Genomic DNA, 26,667 nt, shown 5'->3' on the forward strand with positions numbered 1-26,667 from the left:
AATTGTCCCGTGTCCTTTCACAGGTTTCATTATTCTTTCTTTCTTGCTATCTCTGTTAGCTGTGGGATTTTTTGGAAATGAGAAATAAAGACCATTTTAGCCAGTCTTAAAAGAGCAGACTTAAGGAGGCAGATGATGGTTACACAGTTTAGATGTACTCTTGGGGTTTTTTAATTCCTAGGTTATATGAAACTTGGTGAGAATAAACTAAAGTTGTCAGATCTCGATCCTCCTCATTACAGCACCTGTCCCCGTGGAGGTAGCACCAAGTAGCCATGCTTATAATTCCTAGGTTTTGGGAATTGCCTCTGTGGTGCTCTTGGCCTAAATTATGCCCAATAAGTGGCATCATACCTGTCTGTCTCAGCTTTCCTTGGCAGTCTCCCCCGTAAGCACTGAGCAGACCCTTCTTGCTGGAGACCTGGCAAGTTCCCTCAGAGATGTGGTGGCTCTGGGGCAGGACAGCCCCTGCTCTGCCAGGACATCAGTGCCCCAGAGCACAGGTGACATAGGAGGAGCTGCAGTGACAGCACATTGCTCCATTCCCCTGCTTTTCCCTCGGCCTTAAGGTGTGTGATGTGCATAATGCTGTTGTGGGTGTCATCACAGCACATGGTTTGGCTTTTTAAAAGCCATTCTCTCTCATTTGTAAGCACTAATTGCTCCAGGTGCATTGCTCCTTTCAACAGCCACAAGCTCACAGTTGGATCAGTTGTTTCTACTTGGTCAAAGTGCTTTGAGTTATGGCCACTGATCTGCACATCCTGAATTATGGGGTGGAAAAGGGGGGAATACAAAGATGGAAGGTGATAAAATCAGAGCAGTTGTTTAATTCAACACAAAGACAATACCCAGTTAGGAATGACAGGTTCATCCCTCTCCTTCAGAACCTCCTGCTCAGCAGGATTTTTTTCCTTCCCTTGAGCAGAAGTACAAAGATGTGGAGCCAACTCTGAAAATCAAGGAGGTGGATGGCTTGGAGCTGGTGAAGAAGTTCTCGGAGCAGATGGAGAGCATGCTCCGCAGGAAGGTGGAAGCTGTTGAGGTATGACCACTGCCTCTGGGGCTTTGGGAAGGAATTTGTGTCCTGGCAGCCCCGGAGCAGCAGGCACAGGCCTCCTGCCTGCACCAGGAGTGTGTGGGTGCAGGGGTTGTGTGAGGACTTCCCTGCCCAAGCAAGAGCCTGCTGGTGCAGCTGGCTGCTCACGCTGAGCTTTAAGCAGACACTGGTGGGAGGATGTGGGCGTTCAGACAAGGGGATGCTGGCTTCTCCCTCTGCTCAAATTAGAAAATAAGACAAAAACAAAGTCTAGGAATAAATATGAGGGAATGAGCACTCTTTTAGGAGACAAGCTGTTTAAAAAGGGGGGGGGGGGGGGAGAAAACCTCTCAAAAGTGAAAAATCCAGTTCATCCTTCCATAATGCACTCTGGTGGCTGAAGACTAGGGGCTTGTTTCAGCTGTGTGTGTGGCTCAAGGGGAATTTCTGCACCTCCTGAGCACAGGCTGCAAGGAAGGTGCTTGGATTTCCAGCTGTGTACATGGGGAAGTGTGGAGGAGGTGGCAAGGGGTCTGTAGCTGTTGCAGTGTGGGAGATCAGAGCAGGTAATCATTCTGGCCCCTCTTGCTTCCTGCATCTAAGGATTTATCATATTCCTGTGTATTTACCTACTATGAAAAGCATATTTCTGTAGTCACAGAGCCTTGACTGTTTAAGGCTTCTAATGTGGAAAAGTCATCCAGAAACACATCATTTGAATCTCCAAGTGAAATGTGGGCATATTTAGTCCCAGAGCTTTGGCCAATAACATTAAATTCTTAGCCAGACTTCTCCAGTGTTTGGATTGCCTTTGCTCCTTTGTGAAGGAGCAAAACGTAGTTTTGCTGAGACTGTTGCTGATTGTGCAACCTTGAAAACATGTACGTGTTTAGCTGGATCCCTTCCCAGTCTGTACCAATTGAGAATTAGTGCCCTGAAGCATCACACTGGAGAAAACTGGCTGATTTTATTGCCTTCCATAAATGGTAAGAGCTTATAAATGGCCACAGCATCGCCGAGCCCTTTACGAAATCCAGTCATGGTCTTTGTCTCAGTAACAATGCCAGACTGAGACTCCCACAAGGCCTTTTCCTTTGATGAGATACTGACATCAAGCTGGGGCTCAAATGCCTTTCCCATGGCTTTTTGGAAGGGTTCATGGAAAATGGAATTAAATCTGTCTGTTGTTTCTCTAAATGGACCTGTTTCTGTTTGTATATGTCCTGTGATATCTAAAATTGCTCTGGGGTTTAGCAGGGACTCTGGAGTAAGTAGGTGTGAATACACTTGGCAATAAATAGCTGCAAATAATGAACCTTCCAAGCTGTAAAACTGTAGCACAGAATGACAGGTCAGCAGGAAAGGAGGGAAAGAGGGAAGTTTATAACCCTAGACGTGGTTGTGGTGGAGGGGGCAATCGCTGATGCAGCTGGAAAAACTTCTGGAGGGCTTTGCCACAGCACCCACTCAGCTTCCTTTCTGTGTGCTTGCTTTAGAGGCTGGTGGAAGCAGCAGAAGATGCAGACCTGAACCACGAGTACAACTCCTCGCTGGAGGTGAGTTTATCCTGGTCAGTGACAAACGTGGCACGCGTCCTCAGAGCAGCCAAAGAACGGGCACAGCCAGGCACCCACCCCGCTCAGGTCCCTGGGCAGCTCAGGAACTGCCTTCTCTGCAGGACACTCAGAGACTGCTGCAAATAAGAGACATCCTTGGCAGATCCCAAACCTAGGAACACCAAAAAGATTTGTCCCATTGGCTCTGGGAGGGGAAGGATTTGGGAAGACATTGGGCTGCGTGATATCGGCATTACTTTTACTACACGGCCAATACTGTCATTATGTGATGTTTTAGTGCAAATTAGCTGGCACTTTGGGGGTTACTTGACTGGAAAATGAGCTAAAAATTGAGTGTGAATGAACACTGAGGAGGATGCTGTTACAAATACCCACAGCAAGCAGTTAATCCAAATGAACTGAGTTTCTCACCATCTTTCTTAACAGCTCCCATCATCTTTTCTGTACCAGACTGACACCCACTTTTCAGGACTTCCCTTAAGGTGAAACTTTGATGCTGTCCAAGCAATTTGGATAATTGGCTTTCTCTTAATAACTGTTTGTTGTGGCCAAGCTGTGGGATTATTGCTGGTGAGGGAAGCTGGAATGAAAAGGCTGTGGAAGAAAGTCCTCTATACACAGTACAAGCACAGACAGCTTAGCAGAAGGACAGGCTACCCCTGCAAGTACATGTCTCAATGCTGGGAAAAATGAAAACACTCCTTGAAATCAAGCTGGTTACTAATTTCATCTAACTTTTTTTTTTTTTTTCCAAGAGTCTCGTTAGCCATGCTAGTTGGGTCAGCTGCATTCACAATAAGGGGCATGGGTGAGTTGAGGTACACGACTCTGTATTTGCACACTCTGAGTGCTGCTGGTGATTGAACACTAACCCTTACATAACACCTGGCTCAGATAAAGTCGGCAAAAACATCTTAAAAACATAGGTTATCCAAGGACAAAGAATGCTCTGGAGGCACTAAAGTGACTGTAGGTGGTAAATCCCCAGTGACCTTCATGGGTGGGGGCTGTTTTTGAGTCTCAGGGTCTCTGTGTGTTGGGATGACCCCAAGATTGTAAAAGTCCTTGTTCTCCCAGCCAAAGGAGGAGTCTGAAATGCATAGAATCGAATTCTCAAGGTTGTTTATTTTTCCTTATCTATAACATTTTCTCTGACCTACCGAGGTCCATCTAGAAAGGAAGCCATGGCAATCTACTCTGCCTTCTCGAGTGGTGATTACATTTTATATCAAAAGTTATGTGTACTCTGTTTACAATAACGTGCCAATACCTATCATCTATGTTGGACAGTGTGTCTCTACCTCAAACCAATAGAAAAGTGTCACCATCACACCAAGACGTGGAGGACAAGAAGGAGGAGAAGGCGGCTAGGACACGCCCAAATTCCTCCATCTTGTACCCCTGAATCACATTCTAAAAATCCCAAAATTCTACTTTTTCACCTTGTGTCAATTCACCTATTACTCAAACCCTTGTGGGTTGTAATTCCTCATACAAAGCTGGGAGCTTTTTCCACGGGCTAAAATCGAAGCCACAGGTGTTTTTTGACTTCATGCCAAGGTCTCTGAGGCCCCTGCCAGGGTCTCGGGGCAGCCAGAGGGATGTCCTGGACTCCGACATTGAGCACCTTGTGCTTGCTCCTTTGCTCTCGGTGAGTGCCTGCTGCTTGGGGTGCCAGAGTGAGCGGATAATGTCCATCAGCAGTGAGCTCAGTGAGGGACAGCTGCAGAGACAGGCCGGGTGAGGTCAGCACTGCTGTGTCCTGTGCTAAACCTGGGAGCCAGACCCCATAAGACCCTTCACCTTTCCAGCTAATCCCCTAAATACGTCTGAGGGGCCACAGGAGGCTGCCACCCTGCCCCTCTGCTCTTGAGTGGCTCTTAAGCAATGCTCCTGGCATTGACAGTGCTTTTGGTCATATGGACATAAGAAAACAAACTGGCCAGAAACCATCATTTGAGCAGCTTGAAGCTTCCAGTTGGTAATAGCTTGTTTGTGGCTCATTTTGATCCTCTTTGAAGCCCTGATTCTCCATATGTCCCCTCTTTGTTTTAGAGAGTGTTTCTCCCTGCCCCTGGCAGTGGCTGGTAATAGTCTGTGCTATTCTCTTTGTCTTTCTCTTTTCCATTGTCTTCATCAACAGTTTGATTACTACAACTCTCTCCTGATTAACGATAAGGATGAAAATGACAATTACGTGGAGCTTGGGGACGAATTCATTCTGGAGCCAAATGAGCATTTCAATAACCTGCTGGTGAACACAACCTACAGTGATATCCAGCTGCCCACCAACGTCTACAACAAAGGTAAATGGCCTCTGCCTTCTCACTGCTGGTAGGCTGGTGTGGAAATCAGCAGCAGCAACACTGGAAACAAGGATGGGAATAGAAAAATAACAACTAACAGAGGTGGGAAAAAAAAAAAAAAGCAGGGTTGGAAAGGTGCTGTCCTAAGGGACGGTCATGTCTGTGCTGTCACTGTGACAGGGCTTAGGTACCATCTGCTCTTGGAAAACCTCTCGTGGTGGACAGGCCTCCATCTCAGGCAGGCAGTGTATTCTCCTACAGCTCCTCTACCCGACCAAAGGCGCTGTGAGATAAACTGAGATGAGACTTTATTGGCAATTGTCACTCTGGATGAAGGCTTGGCTCTGTCACAGCCTCAAGTTGTCAAGAATCTCACTGGTGACTGTGCTCACACCTGCTGTTTTTTTAGAGACACAATAGAGAGAGTTCTATTTCTCCCATGATTTCAAATCAGTTCCATCTGCTCTGGCAGCCCCAGACCCTAAAATCTTGCTCACATCAGAGTGCCCAGCAGAGCTGGCTGTGGGCAGAACTGTGCAAAGGAGGCTGCTGCCCTCTGCACAGTATGGGGAGAGGTGGTCAAACAGCAGAGAGGCGCTGCCCAGCCAGCTGATTTCTTGCCCCTACACCTCACCATGAGCCAAGTAGTTCCTCTGGCTGAGGCTGCAGGATGAGCAGGAGATGAAGGAGAAGGGCTGCTTCCATGCCCACAGCTCCTCCAGGGAGCAGCATCCCGCAGTGCTCGCTCCCCCTCTTGCAAACAGCAGCAAGCTTGGCTCTCCACAGCATTTCTGGCTCTGCCTTCCTGCAGGACTTTACTTTAGCCTCATCACTGGGGAGTCACAATTCAGTTTTTGCCTCATTTTGACCAAAACTGCTTTTAGTAAAGTGACTAAACAGGGAGTGGTAGGTGAAAGCCCCACCCTTTTCGACACTAATACAGTTAATCCTACAATGACCAGTTTCTCATGATTCGCTGTTTCTACTGCTGCTGTTCTTTGGTCTCCTGAGGCAGTGAGTCAACACAGTCACAAATGTACACTGCCTCCTAGGAGTTCCTGGAATCTGCAGCTTCCTGTTAATTCTCTTATAGACGGGTAATGCGATGGTTGGCTCTCACAATTAAGGGATGAACATTATGTGTATGTGTCTTGGTTTGAAAAGACACCTGTCTGCTTAAGAGAGGTAGGAGCCTCCCCTGAAATGGAAAATGTAAACCCCCTCCCTCCGAATTATTATGATTTTGAAATTAAAAGGCTCTCAGGCAAAGATATGGCAGCAGGAATAACAGTTCTTTACTAGGAAAACTAAAAAAACCCAAATGTAATAGTACAAACAAACAAACTAAAAAAACCTGACAACTGACAAAGTCAGAATATAACCTGACACCCTGTGGGTCAGGGTGTTGGCAGCAGTCCCATTCAATGGTGGCTGCAGTCCTCCTGCAGTGACAGCTGTGGTTCTGTTGAAGCAGTGATCCTGTAGAAAGGTGGAGTTTTCCTCTGAAGGTCCTATCGTGGTGTAGATGGGCCTGGGCTCCCTCTGGGAATGCAGTGGGGCAGAAAGCTGCTCCTCTGGGGGATGTAGTGGAAAAGGCTGCTGTGGTGTTCCAAATCTCAGATTGTATCCAGGTAGGAATGCTTGGCTCCTCCCCCTGGGCGGAGCATCTCCCCATGGGATGATGGAATTTTCTCAGCCATGCAGGGACACTCAGTGGCCATGAACAGCAGAGATCTCCTGGAGGGAGGATGGGTTGTGGAAGAGATAAAGAAAAAACTGCCCAATGAACAGAAAAGAACTGCCCCAGCTCTGACAGATGGGAACAGAATTACCCCTATTTCCAGCCTAAGCCAGCATGATAAGAGGAGTTTTACTGATGTGTAGCTATGCTATTGTGATTTGTTCTCCCCATAGCCCCCTTTTGTATTGTGTCACCAGATCACCTCAGCAGCTGGGGCATTTGGGATGAGGGCAGGCTTGTTATTTTAGAAGGTGTGGCATGGCAACACCTGACCTCCAATCCAGTTGCAAGAAAGTGATCTTGTCAGGAAAATTAATCCACAAACATCAGAGGTTTATGTCCAAAAAGGAGACAGAGGAGTCCTTTTACTTTATTTGAATAAAGGGAGAGGCCATGGGGCATTCTCCTGGGGTCTCTCAAATTTTTGGAGGACGCAGCTTCCTTTTTATCCTCATTTCCCAGCCACATGTCCCTTCTGTCTTTCCCCATTGGCTGAAGTTGAGAGGTTCACACTTCCCAGAACGCCCGATACCAAAGATTTCCCTCTAATGTACAACCCCCCCTTTTAATTTTTAATTCTTATGGAATTTAGGGGTTTTCCCCATTGTTTCTTTTGTCTTTCAATATCCAGTTTAATTTATCAGCAAACCTACAGTTCATTTGTAAAAGCAAATATCTTTTTCCATTCATCAATCAGTGGACTCTTTCCCGTTGTTTCTTTTATCTCTCAGTGCTAGTTTTATCTACCAGCAGAAGGCTAGTTTTATCTTCAATGGACAATAAGGAAGAGTTGCCTGATGGATTTTGGTAGGGGCCAGGGTTACCTGAATTTAGGAAAAAAATTTTCACCAAAAGAATAATAAAGTACTGGAATTGTCTTCCCAGGGAGGTGGTAAAATCACCATCTCTGGATGTGTTTAAAAAAAGACTGGATGTGGCACTTGGTGTTATAGTCTAGTTGAGGTGTTTGGCCACAGGATGGACTGGATGATCTTAGAGGTCTCTTCCAACCTCATTATTCTGTGATTCTGGTGCAACACCAAAGGTATAAAAGGTGGAGCAGCCATTTTGTGGTGGAGCACGTGGTGGTTTAATTCCATGCTCCCAGCAGTGTAAATTTTTTCTTATTCGGTCTTTTGTTCTATTTTGTTAAGGTTTAATAAACCTTTGAAATGTTAAAAGTGAGTGTTCTTTCTCACTATTCTGAGGAGATGGGGGCATGGTAGGACAGCCCAGGATTTGTCAAGGAAAGGGCAGGTAAAGAAGAAAAGAAAGATTTAATGAGGGAAAGAAGAGAGTGCAACTGTGTAAATCCTAGGGCTCCTCTCTCTTAGGTAATTACACCTAGCATAAATTCAGACAGTCCTTGTAGAAAGGCTGTCAGGGATGCATTAGGCTACTCCTTCTCAGGAGCCACACATCCCCTGTCAGACAGCAGCTGAGCGCTGCCTGTAGGCTGTGCCAGCTGTGCTCAGCACTGTGCTGGCCTCCCTGGGCCTCTGAGAGCATTGTTCCAACCAGCTGTAGGGCTCAAGGGCAGACAAGGCTGGAGAAAGGAAATGGGGTTAATAGTGTCTGACCAAGCTGAGATCACCTGCAGTGGCCAGTGGTGGCCTGGCCTCCAGGATTCACTTGAATGGGCAGGGAACAGAATGCATCAATGTAAAAGCTTTGGGCAAGGTTGCATTCCTCCTGAAGCTGCCTTTGTTCCCATCCCTCTCCTCCATTAGGGATGGTGGATGTCCTCCCTTCTTTTACACAGTTTTCTCCCCCACAGACCCTGCCATACTCAATGGAGTTTACATGTCAGAAGCCCTGAATCCTATTTTTGTGGACAACTTTGAAAGGGATCCCACACTGACCTGGCAGTACTTTGGCAGCTCCACTGGATTCTTCAGGCTGTACCCAGGTAAAAGAGCAGAGATTGGCTTTGCTCTTTCAGTGCCACACAATAATTTTGCAGGGATGGGGTCTGTGCATGGAACAATCCAATCTGGGAAGTCTGGGGCCATCCCAGCCCCGAGAAGGGCAGGATGCAGTGAGCAAAATGGGCTGATAAGGCTGAAGGAATTATTCTGCAGGCACAAACCACTTTCTCCCTTAGAACCAGCCACTCAGGCACTTTGCTCGTGCAACCTCAGAGGAGTCTGCTGGCAGGGGTCCTCCAAAAAGCTCTCAAAACACCATAGCAGGGCTCCCCTGTGGATTTGAGTGGTGGCCAAAGCCTCTCTGAGGACACACGTGACTGGTCATCCACTGGCCAGCTGTGAGTGGCACATTAGGTCAGGCACAGGAGGGAGGTCCTGTGCCTGCAGGAGCCAGTGAGATGCTCTGCAGCTGCAGCCAGCCTGGTGGCCACTTGCTCAGATGGCTGCTTGCCCTTGTTCCGTGACCTGGCACGTGCCGGGGAAGGGGAAAGCGGAGATGGCTGAGAACAGAGCCTGCAGCAGGGAATCTGGGATGCATCCCACTCACTGCTGCTGCTTTTTTATGCTCTCCACCACCTCTCTGTTGTTGAGAGCTACAAAGTGACAAAAAACTCCCAAGTACAAGCAGTTGCTTTGCAGTTGAGCAGACTATACCTAGGTACATTTTTTTTTTAACAGTTTACTCAGAACTGCCAAAGACCGAGCAGCTCTGCTCGTATTTCTGCAGAACGGCCGCTGCTGTGGCTGGCCAGCCTCGTGTGCTCCCTGGGGCAGCCAGGGAACAGCAGCAGTGCAGGTGCCTGGGGAGCAGGTGCCTGCCTGCCTGTGTGTGCTGATTGCTCCTCTTGCTGCTCTCTTCAGGAATAAAGTGGTTACCAGATGAGAACGGAGTCATCTCCTTTGACTGCAGAAACCGTGGCTGGTAAGTTTTGGAGAGACTTGGCCCAAAGCACCTTTCATCCTTCCTCTCTCCCTCTGCTCCAAGGTGACACCTTGGTGAGTTGCTGATCAGTTATTAATGTCCTGTGGTGATCATCCTGCCAGAGATGGGGGGTACATAAACAAAGGTAATAGCAGGTTGGGAAGCCCTGCCAGCAACAGTTTTCCCTGTGGCATCTAACATGGAAATTACACTTCTCTGACTGGGAGGTGGTGGGGATATTTAAGTTTCGGAACTGCGGTGTGTTTACTCAGTCTGCTCAGCATGGCTAAAGCAGACTTTAACGTTTGTCACTCTTGGATGTATGTCTGCAGTAGGCTCAGCACTTCCCAGTGAGGAAGTGAGGAGCTGGGGCCAGGCTGTTGCTGCTGGACAGCTGTGGTCATGGTGCACGTGGTGCTGTGGCTGGCACGGTGACAGCAGCACGCCCAGCATTCCTCCCCCCTGGCTCTCACCCTGCTTCCTCCTGCTCTTTGCTGTGCAGGTACATCCAAGCAGCCACCTCTCCCAAGGACATTGTCATCATTGTGGATGTCAGTGGCAGCATGAAGGGCCTGAGGATGACCATTGCCAAGCACACCATCGTCACCATTTTGGATACTCTGGGAGAAAATGACTTTGTCAACATCATTGCAGTATGTCTTCCTCCATTCCAGTGCTGAGCTGTCTCCTGGTGCCTCACACCCTCAGCAAACCACAGTGACCTACCTACAGCAGCACTTCCATATGGAAATTCCCCAAATGACCCTTGGGAAGGCAGCTTTGTGTGCCCAGCAGGGTGGCTGCCAGGTCACTTCATCTCTCCTCCGCAGAGGATGTTGGCTGCATCTTTTTGCTTTCTTAGGGATGTGACTACAACAGATAATAAAGGGCTGCAGAGAGACACCTGAGCTAATAATCGACCTAGCTTGCCATAACACTGTATTTGGGTCCAGCAGCAGCAGTGTAATCCCCAGGATAATGTTTCCAGGCTAGAAAACGACCACCATATGCCTTTTTTTGTGCACCAGCATCCTGCAAGGCTGCCCTTGCAGTTCTGAGTCGATCAGCTGGGCTGCATGGAGCTTGGTCAGGAAGCTTCAGTGTTATTCTCTTCCTTTTTGAGCCCTGGCAGGGTAAGGATGGGCTGGTTAGCCACAGAGAACCAGCACCACTGACCACAGAAAGCAAAACTTCTTGCCATGACTCATAGCAAGGCTGGTGCCATGTTAAAGGCTCCTTGCCTTCTAATTTTCAAAGCTAATTCAAACACCATCTCCTTCCCAAGGCTTCTTTCTGTGATAGCTTGCCAGGGCACAGCCACTGAGATATAAATTCTGCTTTTTGTTGATAGCTTCTTATGTTAGCTAATTAGAAACTCCAGTGGCAACAATTCTGTCTTTATATGACTGGACAGATGGAAGAGTGAACAGTGTTGGCAGAAAAATGGAGGGGAGTCATTAAGGCATTTGAAATATCATCTGTTTTTCAAAAGCAATCCCAGAAATACCATGTTTATATATATATATATATATGTATATTCCTTTACTGCACTCACACCAAGAACCTGCTGGCTCAGAGACATTATAGCCTGACCTAAGTTCCTATTGATCAGCTGAGCATCAGTGGCCTCTTAGGAATTGCACTCTCCTGAACCTCACAGGAAAAGGTTCACAGCGCCTTACCAAGCTTTACCTCACATGTCACAGCCTAGAATCATCCACTCCACTCCTCCCATCCCAGTGGATGTGTGCTAACCTGGTTTGTTATTGTTCAGCCGTGCACCAGAGGCTTCAAACTTCAGGTTACAAGGTTCAGCTGGTGGCTGGGGACTCGGAGTCTCCAGAAGTGAAAACCATGTGCAAAAAGTGCTAGAAACAAGGCCAGGGATACAAGTTCATAAAGTGGGGATAAAAACCTTGTGGTGTGGGTGGGGAAAAAAAAAACCCTAACTTTGTATGTGTAAATATGCTCAGCTAAAACTTGGCAAAACACTGTAATTAATGCGTTATTCAAGCAAACAGAAGAGTCATCAAAATCCCAGTTTGCCATGAAAACTATAAACAATTTTTAAAGGAAATGGGTGTGAAATGTTCCGTGCTGCTTTCTGAACATGTACCTGGGACATGAACCCATTTTGTGAGTTTTCTCCCATGACAGCACCTTTCTTCTCGTTTTCTCTTTGCAGTACAATGATTACGTTCATTTTATCGAGCCCTGTTTTAAGGGTATCCTGGTCCAAGCAGACAGAGATAACAGAGAGGTGAGTAGCAGGCCCCTCTCGGCGTGACTCGGGTGGCTCTCTCCATGCAGGCAGAGCACGGGGTTGAGATGCTGTGAGATGAAACCCCAGGGCCAAGGAGCAGGGTTTGCATTTCAGAAGCCAGCACCAGCTCAGTGCTGTGTCCTGGCTCCGTGGCTCACCCTGAATTGCCCCACGCTGCTGTGACACAGGGTCAGCTGGTGGGTGAGCAGCAGCCACAGCTTCCCTGTGTCCCCACTGCTGCACCACGAGCAGACCTAGCCCAGACTGCCTTATTAAAAACTGGGTGCAGAGGGCAAAAGGTCTCCATCTTCGTCATCCTCAGCCCTCAGAAATGAGAATAATCAGTCTTTTGCTCGTGAGTATGTTCTCAGCCTGGCCTGATCCTTCACCAAGGTGGATTGCTAGGAAGCCCTCTCTGAGGAGGGGTTTTGCTGCTCTCATCCAGGAGGGTTCAGCAGCCCGAGGTGGCCAGCCTGTGTCCAGCTGCTCCACCACCCTCCTGACTGCTGTTTTTAGCTTCTCCCCCTGTTTTGTTTTCCTTCTTCTTTCAATTTTTTGGGTTTGTATTACTACATCCCTGTATGCTTTCAACAACCAGATTTCTTTCCCAGATTACCCCTAGGCCACAGAGTATGACTAGAGAGGGTAATGTCTTTGCAGGGATTCCCAAACATCCTAGACACTATCTTGCAGAGAGGGTTTAATATAAGCAGTTCAATGCTGCTTAAGTCATAGACAAGCATATAGAATTTTCTTTTTCCCCATCCTGTTGCTTTTGGGTGGTTTTTTTTGTTTTGTTGTTTTTTGGTTTTTTTTTTTTTTTTAGGATGTTTTTTGGTTTTTTTCCCTGAAGGAGCAGATAAGGGAAAGTGTCAGATTTCCAGCAGTTTTGCCCCTTCCATGATATTACATGGATTGTCAGAGACTGAGAAATGCAGTCCTGCTGGAGCTGCATGGGTGCAGCCTTTTTGGGTTACTCTTTCCTGCCCTGGTGGAAGGGAACACCCTGCCTACATCTCATTCCTGGCTTTTTTTTTTTTTGCTCTCTTTTTGCCAGCACTTCAAGCAGCTGGTGGAGGAACTGCAGGCAAAAGGAGTGGGGACTGTGAGCAAGGCTTTGACAGAGTCCTTCAAAATCCTGAGAGAGGTAAGAGTTGGTGCTGATGCTTGTGTGGGGCAGGAATGTTCCTGCCCAGAGCTGCATTCCTCTCCCCCAGTGACAGCACATCCCTGCAGGGTGCTGCAGTGGAGCTAATCTCATGGATCCCAAATTTGTGACAAGCAGTGTGCAGGGCTCACCCATCTTAGGGGAAGCATTGGTTTGTGCATGATGTCCACAGCCACCAGTCCCTGCCCAGCAAGGATCAAGACTGTGGCCTCATGAGTTTTCTTAATGAGCCCCACAGCTGGGCATTGCCCTGGTGGCAATAAAATACAATTTGATCAGCTGAGGGCCACAATTCTGGTTGTAAGTAGTGTTATTAATGAGCAGTGATGATAATGAAACCATGAAAGATTATTCTTCAGATTTATTTCAATGTCACTTTTCTGAGTATCAATGCTTGGGGAAGAAATCACAGGTACAGGAGAATTAATCCCTCTGGAAAGAACCATAAATAATTCATTGCCTCATGTGAATAGGAAATTCAGTAGCCTGGAGGTAAACAAACAACTTAATTCTGTTTCTTAAGGAATGGTAACAAGAAAAAGGACCAAGAACCAGCTGAATACACCCATCCCCTCATGGCACTGTTTATAGTGGGGTTGTGGATCATAGAAGGGCTTGGGTTGGAAGGGGCCTTAAAAGCTGAGACAAAATATGTCCTCCACTGAAATAGCTGAACCAAAAACACCTCCAGGGAGTGTTGCCTATGCACCCCAGTGGACTAATAGTAACAGAGAAGAAACTTCTTAGACCTGTATTGGTAATAGTAGAGGAAAAGGGGTTTTGTCAGTGTGTCCTGAAACAAATCTGTGCAGTCACAGCCAGCAGAAGGGGGAACTTTGGTGGAATTGACTACCCCCTTCTCATCAGACAAATTCCCACTCTCAGCTGTTCCTCTCAGACTCTCCTGTTATTGCTCACAGGAGCACACGCAGGAGAATGAAAATTGCGGCATCACGCTGATGAAACGGGCTTTGCTGATTACAAGAGACAACCAGTAATAATGTCTGTAATGAAAGTGGCTGCAAAATTTCCATGGTAATTTTCCTCAGTCCAATTGCTCACAGAATTAATAGCCCAGCAGAGACCTACTCAATGAGGTATGAGTAGCAAAGAGGGGTTGAAGAAGAGCACAAATCTCTCACTGTCTTTGTTCTCCTCCATTATCCTCTGGGGGAGATAGGGCATATTTTAATCCACGACACAATTTTCAGATCAGTTTCAGGAGGACAGCTAGCCAGAGACCCCCCTGTCCCTCTCTGCCATGCTCAATAAACCACTTGAACTCTCCATTTCAATTGAACCACAAACCAAATGGTTTCAATAAAATATGCATCCAAGGGAGGCCATGGTCTTAAGCACACATTTATGAAGTGCTTCAAAATTCTCAGGTGTCAAGTGCTATCTTTTGAGGTATTTTCTTATTTATTAAGTTTTAATCTGTCTCGCTGCTCTCTTCTCTTCCTTGTTTCAACAAGCTTGGCCTGCCTTGTTCTCTCCCCTTTTTCCTGCAGGATTTATACCCCTTTGTTCTGCTTCCAGGCTGCCTCCCCTGAAACACCCCAACAGTGTGTGAGTGCTGCAGCTGAGAGCACTGATCAGGTGCTAAGCAGAGCAGAATAATTGCCTTCCCTGTTTTGCACACCGTAGTCCTCTTAACAGGACGAAAGACAACAGCTACATTTTTTTCAGGCACTGTCACATTGTTAATTCCTATTGAGCTGATGTGTCTCTGCAGCATCCCTCCCCAGGCAGTATCCACCCTCCTCCTCTGTGTTCGAGCCACGGCCTCTCCTTTCCAATGTACATGTGTCCTCCTTTCTCAGGATACACTCAGAGCACCTATTTTGAAAGCTGTTGCTTTTCCCACCCTGTGGAGGACACGAAAAGCCAAGTTCTGCTTTCCAAGGCCACCTTGGAATGATGTTTCCTCTTACCACCAGGCTGATTTAATCGTGCCTTGACTCACTGCCGATCTCAGAAATCACATAAACATTGAGGTTAATTGAGTGGGTCATTCCAGAATGGCTATAGGTGGAAAAAAGATGATGAAACTGGTAACAGACTGGATTTCAGTGAGACATAAAATTCTGAGTAACTTATGCAAACTGGTGCCATAAAAAGAATGAACCTGTGTGCTGATTCAAGTAAACAAAGGTTTGTGGCTCTCACATCTCACTAGTGTGTATTCATTTACACATTCACAAGATGCATGCATTACTGTTTTTCTTGCAGCATGCTAGATGTTTAAGGACAATTTATCCATCCATTTTCTGTGTTTTCTGTTAATTGCCTCTTCATCCTTTGGGATCTTGTATAGTCCCAGTCAGGTCTCCGCCCATGAGGCAAGTAGTTCAGCTACACTTTCTGCAATTCTTTCCCTTCACGCTGAGCACAGATTATTTAAATGCTTTAAATTAGTTTTTTCTTTAACCCCACCACTTTGACATTCTGCCTCTCATTCATTCATTCTTTTCTTACTTTCTTATCATTTCAGCGATTACCCAGCCATTACAGTATTTTCCTTTTGATGATAAAGGATGGAGGCTCTGCCTGACCATCTCCCTCTGGTTTTTATCATCTGACATTGTATTATTTTTACTCCCTTTCTTGCTTCTTCTCTGAACACTTAGAAATTGCTTCTTGATTCCAGTCACATTTTTATGGACCCAGATTCTACAGCATATTTTTCAGGATATGCAAAACTCAGAATTTCCTGTTTACTAGTTCCTACTATCTTGCTTAATGCCCTTTCTTGTTTCTCCTTCACTGGCTTTGTTTTCTTGTCTACTGCTGATTTTCTCCCCACAAGATGCTTTCCACCAAGTTTGAATTTTCAGTAGTCCTGGAGGCCATTCCAGAGGCAGGTCTGCATAATAATGGGGCAGGAGGAGATGGAGAGGGGCTGCTCAGTCCCCTGGTCAGACATGCAGATAATCAGCACGCGTGCCTGCACATCTCTGGGCCATGCTGATAGTTCCTCTCGCTTCCCTGGGAGCCCTGTGCCAGCCTATAACTGCAGAGCAAAAGGCAACGAGCAAACAAGGGAGTACAAGAGACTGTGACCCTGAATTAATTAGATCATGCCTGTTAGTCCTGGCAACGTGACTGAAGTTATACAGCTCTGTGCCTCCTTCACTGACCCAGCTCCAGCCTGCATTTCTTCAGACATCTCTGCTGTGGACATGTTATTCCTCATCTCCTCTTCTTTCATGCTCCTGAGACTTCAGTCAGAGCAGGGAATTATGCTCAGAGCTTGCTGCAAATGCTGTCAGATCATTTGCTACAGCTGCAGCCAGTCACAAAGGACCTAAAAACCAGGGATTACCTCTTGTTCATTTGTTTTCTAAATCTGTCTTTTTAATCTCCATTTCTATGACACTGATGATCTCATTTTCCCTGTTGAAAATATCATCTACTCCTGTAATTAGGAGATTGCTGGTTCTGATACAACATCCAATTTCTCAGTATCTCAGTATTATGGGTTCTGAAGTAAGCTTCATGAAGAGATCTTAAGTAGTTTGATGAAATGGTGAGTGACCTTAATTAAGTGTTAATTTAATAAAAATCTAAAGTGACATATTGTAGATTGCAACAGTTTGGAATAAGCTGCTTTTGTAACCACAAGGTTCATATATCTGTGATCTGAGCCTCATTCTGACAGCATTTCCTGCACCCTGTGCCTCCCTGCTGGACACTCACACTGTCTGTTCTCTCTGCTAATCTGCACCCACTTGATCTCTGTCCTAGAAATAGCTCACTTGAGGCTCTGGTTTTTTCCTACCTGCTGGTCTTTAGCAAAATCCCATGAGGCTCTCACCTGCTTCTCTCCTTTGCTAAGAGCATGCTGTGCTTGTTCCTGTTGTACACCCTCAGCCTTTACTGCCTGTCTCCCCTCTGAATGTGCTGCTGTGGGGACATGAGAGAGGTGGAGCACATCCAAACACCTCACCCTGACTTGGTGTTTCCCATAGATGTTTCACCTGAGAGCAACTAGTTAGAAATGACCCTATTTACACTCCTGATCATCTGTCCTGGTCAGTGGTACAAGCAGGGGCACAGCCAGAGAGGGGTTTGTACCTGTGGTCATTCAGAAGCTGTTGAATCCATTCTTCCTGCAGTGTAGTTACAGGCAGTGTGTGAAGCTGGAAGAGGCAGGACTGATAACATAGAAGGGGATTTTGTGGTGGTATTAGCACTGAGCCTGGTAATTTCATAATTGCAATGTAATTGTAGGAGTGGTGAAATTGCTGGGGAAATCTGGGCTTGGAACTGGCTTTGAGGTATTCATGGTCATGATGTTCATCTGCAGTGGAGCCACAGGACCAGCCACACTGGTAAAGGCATTTGTCTGTCATAACATGGCATTCCCAAACATGAAAGGAGTTGTGAATTGAACCCTAAAACATCTGAAAACTCCCAGTTCATGGCCTGTGCTCTTGTTCTCCCATCCAGGGATTTCATTTTATGCAATTAATTGTGCCACTTGGATACCTTTTTTTCTCATAAGATATAACTATCCTCTCCAGTTTAAAATCTCTGCTGTTTGATGTAACCTTAGTCACCCTTCAGTTGGTCTCCTGTATCCTCCTCATCTCATGTATTGCTTCTCATTAATCCTTGTTAGCAGGAGAGCTGTTGTCTCTCCTTCTTCCATATTTTTTTTTGCTCTGCATCAGTTTCTGTACCCTCCTCTGCTGATCAGACTTTTCCTTGCTCACAGTGAGAGGCAGGACAAGGAGAAGCACAGAGTGCCACTGAGCTGGCAGCTGCAGTGAAGTGGCTGCTAAGTTTTGTCCCTGGGATGTCCTGAGCTGCCTCTGCTGCTGGCTTTAGCACTGTGTTGGTGCTGCATGGGGCCCTCAGTTCTCTAGAGGAGGTACCTGAGGGCATGGGAAGCACACGGAGCAGGAGACAGGCAGCATTCCAAGGCAGCTTCTCCCTGGCTGGACAGGCAGGGTCTGGCTCGCTTCTGGGAGCACATCTGTCCAACACCTCTGCAGGTGCCCTTGGGAGCACGTCAGTGTTTGTACCAGAGTCCTGGTGCACTTCTGCTCTGCCTTAAATATCTCTTATGCATAAATAACAGGTCATCTGTCATGTCAGTGTATGGCCTCTCTCTCTGGCACGTCCATAACCTTTCCCAGCTCCAATGGCAGTAGCCTTCTTTTTTCATATGCTCCTGCCCTTCTTTGCTACTCTTTGGCAGATTGATGGATTCACCCTGAAATAATGAGTCTGATTTCCCATTCCTCTCACATTTTCTGCCATAAAAAGTGACAGTTACCGCTGTCAAATCAGAATTGCCATGTTTATGGTCAATCTATAGTTGTTTTGCATAAACTAATGCGACTGCAAGATGTGAAGCAGCAGGGAATCGCACCCTTCCTCTACAGCACTTATTTTCTCCTCGTTATTTTACTTCTGCAAAGCCTCCTGTGGCTGCATGTGCTAGGCAGGGCTGTGTAAATAAAAAAACCTATATGCAGCATGCGAACACAATCCTCTTTCTGAGCGGTGTGAGGTTTGCAAGTGGAAGTCAGGATGTGGCCCACTGTGAATAAATAGAGTGCAGTTCCCCAAAAACAGCCTGTGGTGGGATAAGCAGTGCTCTCCCTCTCTGTTTTAGTTCAGAGATGCTGGCCAAGGAGGTTTGTGTAACCAAGCCATCATGCTGATCACCGACGGAGCCGTGGAGGATTATGAAGCTGTGTTTGAAAAATACAACTGGCCCGATCGGAAGGTTTGTCTGGGAAGTGATGAATAGAAAGGGAGGGGAAAGGTGCTATTCTGCTGTGCTGGGAGTAGAAGAGCATGAGCCAGGATATCAGGCAAAGCTGAGCATTCACATATTCCAGTACCTGAATGCCCATGGGCACCTGACTGTAAAAGCAAACGAAGCAGCCAGGCAGGAGCCTACTGCGGTGATTTCTGAGGTGAGAGGATTACAAAAGCCTATCTCTAGGTCAGGGAAGCTTTTCCTTTTCATACACTTTGTTTTCTAAAGGTGTGGGCAATCTAAATGTTCTCCTGATAAGATTATAAAGACTGAGTTGAGTATTTCAAAATTAAAAACCAACTTTTGTTAAGAGCTTTAATTCCACATAGGACTGTTTATTACTGGTCCTGTTCAGGAGAGGTTTGGTTATTCAGAGTTCTTATGGTGGCCAGGGAAATGGTCCAAACAGCTTCTCTAGGTGCCTTCCAGCCCTTTTTACTCTGATGTCTGATTACAGGCTTGCATTAGCAGAGCTGGCTGTGAAAATGTAATAGACCACTGCTCATCCTAAACCCTCCTGATTTATTTGTTTACTTCATCCCAGCTAGCAGCAATGCACAAAGGGAGAGAAGCAGCCTACTGAGAGACCAGAGCAGGGGGCTGTTAAAGCAGTTTTATTTCAGGATTGGCTCTTTTGTTGGTGGTCAAATGCAAGAGAAATGGTAAAGCTCTCTCTAAATGATTCATGTGGCCAGCTGTTCCCCTGGGTAAAGGACTCCTGGGAGATATAAACCTCTCTGCATGTGGTTGCTGAGTGCCAGGCAGAGCTGCTATCATAAAATCAAACAGAATTTGCACTTTTGCTTTGTTATTCAGATGATCCTGGGTGCTACTTGGCTTTCTGGGCTTATTGTAATTGGAAATTAAGTTCCAGGCCACAAAACAGGAAACAAATGCTGCGAGAGGCTCCTGTCTCTGTGTGAAGGCAGAGCTATTGCTCTCACCACATTCACAGCAGCGTTCAAGGGCATACCAAACTTCAGCCATTTGGATTTGGTAGCACATTACAGCCTCATTCTCCTGTCTTTGCACACTCCTAGGTCCGGGTGTTCACGTACCTCATCGGACGGGAGGTCACTTTTGCCCCCAACGTGAAATGGATCGCCTGCAACAACAAAGGTGCTGTGTGGGAATGGTGCCCAATCTCCCTGCACCCCTCCCAGGCTTACCCACCTCTGCTGGGGCCCACAAGCCCTTGCTTGGAAGACAACCTAAGGAAAAAGCAGACCCTGCTGGCCCACATGAAGTGTGCCTGTGTCCAACTAACACAAGTCCTCCGTGCTGAGCCACCGCGTTTTCCTGTCGCCGTGCCAAGGGACACTGTGACCAAGATTCATCCTGCCTGTAGTTCACCTAAGTCCTCTGTGCTCGTTGTTGCTGGCTTTTGACCATCTGTCTAGAGCTCTCTTAGAGAGCCTGACATCTTTTGGCTGAGACATAAAACAAATATTGCTGCTTTAAAGGTTTTACAGCAATTTTCACCAGGTCTGCAGGTTAACCCCTGTATCCTGGCCAAATTCTTTGTGTGTAAGTGATTTTCACTGAGGTACCAAAATAGCTTGTTAATCCCACCCCAAACCCACTATTCTCTCTAACTGGCATGAAATTAAGTGAATGAGAAAATCCATCCACAGCAGGTGAGTCACCTCTATGCATTTGGGGCCAGTTAAAAAGTCAAGATAGCACTGTCAGAGTCTGCAAGAGTAAAGGAAGAAAGGGGAAAAAAGCCATCCATGTTTGGACATCACCTGGCTTCTGGAGACAGCGGTGCTAGTTACATCAGTGTCCTGTATAAGCAGGGAAAGAAAGGAAGGGAAAACTGAAGCTGGGTGTCAGGTACAAACTTTTCCAGCCCAAGCAGTGGTTCCAGCAGAGCATGAAATGCATGGGAACATTTGCTGCTGAGAACAGTTGACAGGAGAGTTGCTGGCCTGTAGAATCTCTGTGAGCTGGGGATTCTCAAGGCTCAAGCATTCATCTAATTAGCGCTATGAATTACATATAATAATTTTATGTTTTGTTAAATGAAGCAAACCCCTGGGTTTCAGATTCTGTATTCAGCCAGGAGATCAGTGACAGAGAATTCATGGTACTGTTGGTTCACTGTAAAATGTCAGAATGCATTCTTCTGAATAACCAGGTAACAAAAATGTGCTCTTTGCACTTGCATTCTCACTTACCAGATCTGAGCTGTGCAGAGGGCTCCCTGATTTTGGTTCTTCTGTTTCAATGTTTTGTATAACTCTCTTGGTCCTTGTTTTCAAGCACACTAAATCTGTTTCCACATCACAAAGCTTATCAGAACATGAGCTCTTTCACATGGCAGTGTTTTCCTGGTGATTGGAAAGTTTTCCATCTATCTGATGTATTCTATCCTATACCAAGTGCAACCAATGCCTGTGGTGAGAAGCAGGACACAAGAATCCTTATGACATTACTCTGTGCTAGCACTTCTAACCAGCAGCTACTTCTGAGGACCTTTTGGCAACTTGAGAACATCCTTCCCCTGTAATCCTTGTAGTTTTAGGCTGCTGTGGGTCCAGCTGCAGGGACAAAGCTTTGGAAATAAGTAACTTGCACTTTTTATTCTGCTTCCAATGGAAGTACATGGAAGTAGTTGCCATCCTTGGATGTAAAGCTAGGCAGACTGAAGAGTGATGGATAAAATCTGGAAGAAGTGGGAATTTGATCTTAATATAAAATAGGGCAGGGCAAGTGGATAGCCTGGTGAAAACCTTTGCTTGCTTGTGTTTGGCCTTCCAGACTAAAGGCAGTCTGATTAGAGGAAGGTTTTTCCCAAGACCCAAAGCAATATTTTGCATCTGCTTTGCACAAATCTGGTTATATCAAGACTCTCATCTTGCACATTGCTTCAGCATTTTTAGAAGAACAGAACCACTGCTTTGAAACTCTAGATTTCCACAGATGCTTTTGGATATGAGGCATGTCTAGGCCCATTTTACAAAGAGCAGATTACCCAACCTGGGTAGATACACTCAGTCTTTGACATTCAGTTTTTTAGCTTTGCATTCATTTAGAAGCGGGGAGATGTGTCAGCAGAGTGACTCACACCTCTGTTTCTCCATGAAGGCTACTACACTCAAATCTCCACGCTGGCAGATGTCCAGGAGAATGTCATGGAGTACCTGCACGTGCTCAGCCGGCCCATGGTCATCAACCACGACCACGACATCATCTGGACTGAAGCCTACATGGACAGCGCGGTAAGGACCTCGAGCACGAGTCAAAACCCAAATAAAGTCCTGAAATTCAGGTAAAACAAGCCAGGAGTTGGCTGATTGATAGAAATTACTGGTCTCTGGCTCTACTGAGACAGACAGTATTTATTTTCTGCTTGCTCCTGGAGCTAAGGTGTGCATGCAGACTCAGACATGAATCTGCAGTGACTCAGGTGCCCAGGACTAATCACACAGGCACAACGTCACCTAGGATGTGCTTCTGTGCAAGCAAGTTACCTTCTAAAGGATTATTCACACAATAGATTATTCTTGGCTCAGGGTAGGGTCACAGAGGCTGATTTCCTCCAGCCTAGTAGCTAACTGCAAATTGTTTGCTACTCAGAGATAGAGATTTCAGCTGAGGTGCTGAAATCTCACTCTTTCCTTCCTTAAACTAGCAAGACCTAACTCACCACAGTGCCCTGTGGGCAAAGGACACACTGCAAAAGACCAGACAGTCAGCACTCCCAATGCCCCCTGCTTTGGCTCAGGCCTGCCCTGTGGGAAGACATTTGGCTCTGTGAGGGTGACTTGGGGATGTCTTCTGCTGCATGAGCTGTGCCAAACAGGGGCTGGGACATGGAACTTGAGTGTATTAATCAAAGCCTCCAGAAATGCTACTGATTACCCAGGAAGTTTATTTTATCAGCAGACTTGCCACCTCTGGCACTGGTGTATAGAGTCACGCTCCCCAAGGCAGTCACAGACATTTGTTTGCTGCATGATTTTTTCCTGCATCTTGTTTCTTGCCTCTTGTCTTGCCATTCTCTTCCTCTGTCCCAACCTCTCCTGTCTTTCATTCGTTCCTCCATTCATGTATTCATCTGTGTGTTCATCCATGTCTTTCACCAGCTGCCACAGTCTGAGGAGGTAACTGCACCCTGTGTTTTGTGCCTGTGCTGTCTCCCTTGTGCCAGTCAGTGTGTCAGTGCCAGCCTTCACAGCCACAGCTGGCCTGTACATCTGGAGGGGGTGGGGGCTGCAGCACTAAGAGTCCTCTTGCAGTGGCAAGGAGAGGAGAGGAAATGCTGGATGTACTGGAGAGCTGTGCTGTTGGTTCAGAGTAGGTAGGGCTGTCTGTGTTGTGCAGTCGCTTAATTCACCTGATCTCTTTTTCCACATGTCAGGTAAGTGCAAGAGAAGTTTACTTGCTGTGTGTTAGTGAGTGTTGCTGTTAATGGGAAGATTCCACAAAAGATCATCCAGAGAAGTAACTCGAGATACCAAGTCCAAATCTCCAACAAGTGACTAGATTGCTGACGTGCTCCTTTATGGCTCCCAGCATGCTCTGTAACAGGGACAGGAGGTCATTTCTTGCCTTGCTACTCACATCAAACAAGAGATGGAAGGAGTGATGTTACTGGCAGCAAAATATTAGAATCTTTTGATAGCTAGGCATATTTGGGAGACTCCTTTGCAGATGACTTGCCTGTTTTACCTCCTCTCGTGTGCTTTGAGAGCATCTGTCCTCTGTGAATTGGGAACATCTCTTATCCCATGGCACATGCATGTCCTGTATCCCTCATAGAGATAGCTCACTATGGTGTATCTGTTTGCATCGTCCCTTTTTCCTGAGCTTAGATGGTTGAGTAACAAGTGTATATAAGTAGGCTTTGTGTGTATTTGTGACATTTAAATATTTGTCTCTGGTGCTTTTCATTTGTGGTATTCATATGTTTGTAGTATAGATGATACCTGTTTGTGATTTTGCTCATATTTGTGTTGCTTTTCTCTGTTCTGTGCTGCTTGTGTTGGTGGTTTTTGCGCTCATTGTATAAGTGCTTATGTCTACACTCATAAAGAGTGGTGGGCATAAATTGTGCCACCACTTCTTCAGGCTCCTGTCTCTTCATTAACACAACTCTTCAATGCATTTCACTGGCTTTCATCCCATCCTCATCACCCCACAAGAGCAAGCATCCATCCCACAGTCCTCTTGGACGCAGAGTATTTAAAAGCGTTGCCATCTGTTTCCCTAGCAGTGTGGGAGGCAAGGAGGTGGCCAATTGCAGCCCACATCTGGGGTCCTTGGGAACTGCAGCGCCTTGCCCTGGGCCGCTGCACTTGCTGACACTCCTCCTGTTGTTCTGTGGCAGCTCTTTGCGTCGCAGGCTCAGAGCCTGCTGCTCATGACGACAGTGGCCATGCCGGTGTTCAGCAAGAAGAACGAGACGGTGAGTGAGGCGTGGGCTCCGTGCTCCTCTGCCCGCAGGAGAGGACAGGAGGCACTGGAAATCTGCGGGGCTCTGAAGCCAAAGGGCCTCTGAAGAAACATTCAGCCACTGGGGAAGGCAGCAGACCTCTGGCAGGGTAGATGGGTGATAATTTATCTGTCAGAATGATAGTCTGACGTTTCTTTAAAACACCCCTTCTTGTTTTATCCCTTCCATTTTCAAAGCAAGCCTAGTTCACAGACACTGAAATTTCAGGCTGGAAGAGATCATTACCTTGTCTAGTCTGCATTTTATTGCAGACCTTTACATCTCACACAGATGAGCCAAATACCCTGGTTTTGGCAAAAGCATCGTTGAAGAAAGGCATCTAGCCCGAGCTCTCTCCATTGTGGTTTCTAATTCTGTGTGAAAAACTGGTGTCTAAATTCTGCTTTTAATTTGTCTGACCTCACCTTCCTGTCATAATGGCTTCCTCATATTAAGAAGCCAGTACCCTTTAGTAAGTTTTCATGGGAAGCATCTTCTACACTGCCATAAAATCAAACCTGTCTATCTTGATAAGATTAAAAAGGTTGAAATATTTTGATGATTTGATAAGGGCAATTCCTCTGGGGTTTGAAACCCTTTAGACACTCTTTTCTGTAGCATTTCTAATTTCTCAGCATCCTTTTAAAATGGAGAATGGTACCTCAGCATTGCTGTACAAGGGGTAAACTCTTCATCCAGGGCCTACAAGTGATTGTCTGCCTTCTCCACCTGGGGCTGGCCGTAGCCTGCATTAGCACAGCACTGTAGTGGGAGCCTGTGTGTATTTTTTCCACAGTGCTCTCCAGATGCTTATTTAACAACCAGACCCCCAAGTTATGGAGAGGGGATTTCCTTTTATCTAGGTTAACAGTTCTGTATTTGGCATTTGATTTAGTTGGCCCAATTTATCAACCTGTTCGTGTTGGTTTGCATTATTTTCTTGTCCTTATTGGTATTTACACATACTGAATGCAGGGGTTTGCCCTCAAAACTTGTTTTCAGTGATTTTATGTTACTTTTGAATCACAGTAGCGAATACTGACTAGTGTTGTGTAGAATTAGTCTTCTCCATAATCACTGGAATAACCTCTGTGGAGTTTTTGAGGTATATTAATTGGTTTTGAACAACTGTTTTCACACAAGCCTAGAGGGGATGGGTGAGAAACTACTAGGGAGACAATAATGTGTTTTCAGGTATAAAACTACCCAGGTTTTGCTTCTGAAAATGGATTCTCCTTTGTGTTAAAGCGATCCCATGGCATTCTTCTGGGTGTGGTGGGCTCTGATGTACCGCTGAGGGAGTTGTTAAAACTTGCTCCACGGTATAAGGTAAGACTGAGATAATGCAATTGGTTCCTTTGCACAGCAAAGTCACTGCTCACACTTCCATGGGCACGACTGAAAAATCACTTCTCTGCTCTGTAGGAAAAACTATGAGCATAAGGGAAGAGTTGTTGGATGTAGTGGTGTGTGGTTTCCATATAGCACATATGAAATCATTCGCTACTACAAGCTTTTAGGCTGCTTCAGCAACACAAGGACAGGGTGATCCAGTAGGTTGGCAAAAGGTCATGGAACCTTTGCATCCTGATGGTCACCAACCTAAATCCTCAGAGATGACAGCCTCTATTAGAAGAACTGAAGTTTTATATCCAGTTCCCAATGGACAAGAGCTGCCATGCCAGCTGGCAAAAAAATGTACTCGTTTCACTGTCAATATTCTTAGCAGAAAAACTGAGGGCTGAATGGATTATGGAGAGCCAACTCTCCTGTCATGCCTAGAGGTTCCTTTCTCCAGATTAACATGATGGTTTCTTGGCAGGACAGCGTACAGAAAGTTGGCTCTCACTCATTTTGTGCTGTACCTGGATAGAGTATTTGCTCTCCAGAACTGTTAGTCAAAAAACTTTCCATTAGCCCTCTGTTCAATGTATCTTTAAAAAAAAAAATGTTCATCCATAGGAAATTCCCCCAGAGGTGCACTGTTGGGTTTGGTTTCTGCTGTAAATTCCAGGCAGTGACCCTTTGTTCAGTCAGGCTGCACAGCAGGAGACAGCGAGCACATCCAAGGACCACCGTGAAATCTGGCAATTTGAGCCAACACTTCAAGTTTTTGTTTTCTCTTAAATAACTATCAGACAACTACTACCAGTGAGGCAGTTGTCCAAAATCTGATTGCTGAAGACTCACAGGGCTGAAAGTGCTGTCAGAATTTCTGTGGTGCTTCCAGACATGGATGCAGGGCAGACCATTAACAGGCAGCTGTAGGAAATGATCCTGCAGGCAGCCCTGGAACTGTGAGTTGTGCCTGCACTCAGCATGCAAAGCTGCCTGCTTTGGGTCAATTTTTATACAATTATTTTCTGTATAAGAATAATGCCTTTTTATCTCCCTTTCCCCATGTCACTCAAAGGACAGATAAACAATAATTTTTTTCTTCTGGGCTAAGGATGGTCACTGTTCTTTCCTCCAAGCAGTGCCAGGAAAGGAGGGGGGAAAAAAATTGG

General features: G+C 46.2%; 1 protein-coding gene across 1 annotated transcript in view; it reads left to right on the forward strand.

Moving 5' to 3' along the window:
- CACNA2D4 (calcium voltage-gated channel auxiliary subunit alpha2delta 4) overlaps positions 1–26,667 on the forward strand; it is a 123,163-nt gene that overhangs the window by 8,996 nt on the left and 87,500 nt on the right. Inside the window, exons 3-16 of the mRNA XM_053942558.1 lie at positions 929–1,045; positions 2,536–2,595; positions 4,760–4,922; positions 8,441–8,572; positions 9,453–9,513; positions 10,016–10,166; positions 11,699–11,773; positions 12,834–12,923; positions 18,571–18,684; positions 19,761–19,839; positions 21,811–21,944; positions 22,812–22,829; positions 24,056–24,133; positions 25,409–25,489. Coding sequence (XP_053798533.1) covers positions 929–1,045; positions 2,536–2,595; positions 4,760–4,922; positions 8,441–8,572; positions 9,453–9,513; positions 10,016–10,166; positions 11,699–11,773; positions 12,834–12,923; positions 18,571–18,684; positions 19,761–19,839; positions 21,811–21,944; positions 22,812–22,829; positions 24,056–24,133; positions 25,409–25,489 — 1,353 coding nt within the window. The remainder of the gene's footprint in view (positions 1–928; positions 1,046–2,535; positions 2,596–4,759; positions 4,923–8,440; positions 8,573–9,452; positions 9,514–10,015; positions 10,167–11,698; positions 11,774–12,833; positions 12,924–18,570; positions 18,685–19,760; positions 19,840–21,810; positions 21,945–22,811; positions 22,830–24,055; positions 24,134–25,408; positions 25,490–26,667) is intronic.

This window comes from Vidua chalybeata, chromosome 5 (assembly GCF_026979565.1).
Source record: "Vidua chalybeata isolate OUT-0048 chromosome 5, bVidCha1 merged haplotype, whole genome shotgun sequence".
In the NCBI taxonomy this organism is placed as follows: domain Eukaryota; kingdom Metazoa; phylum Chordata; class Aves; order Passeriformes; family Viduidae; genus Vidua; species Vidua chalybeata.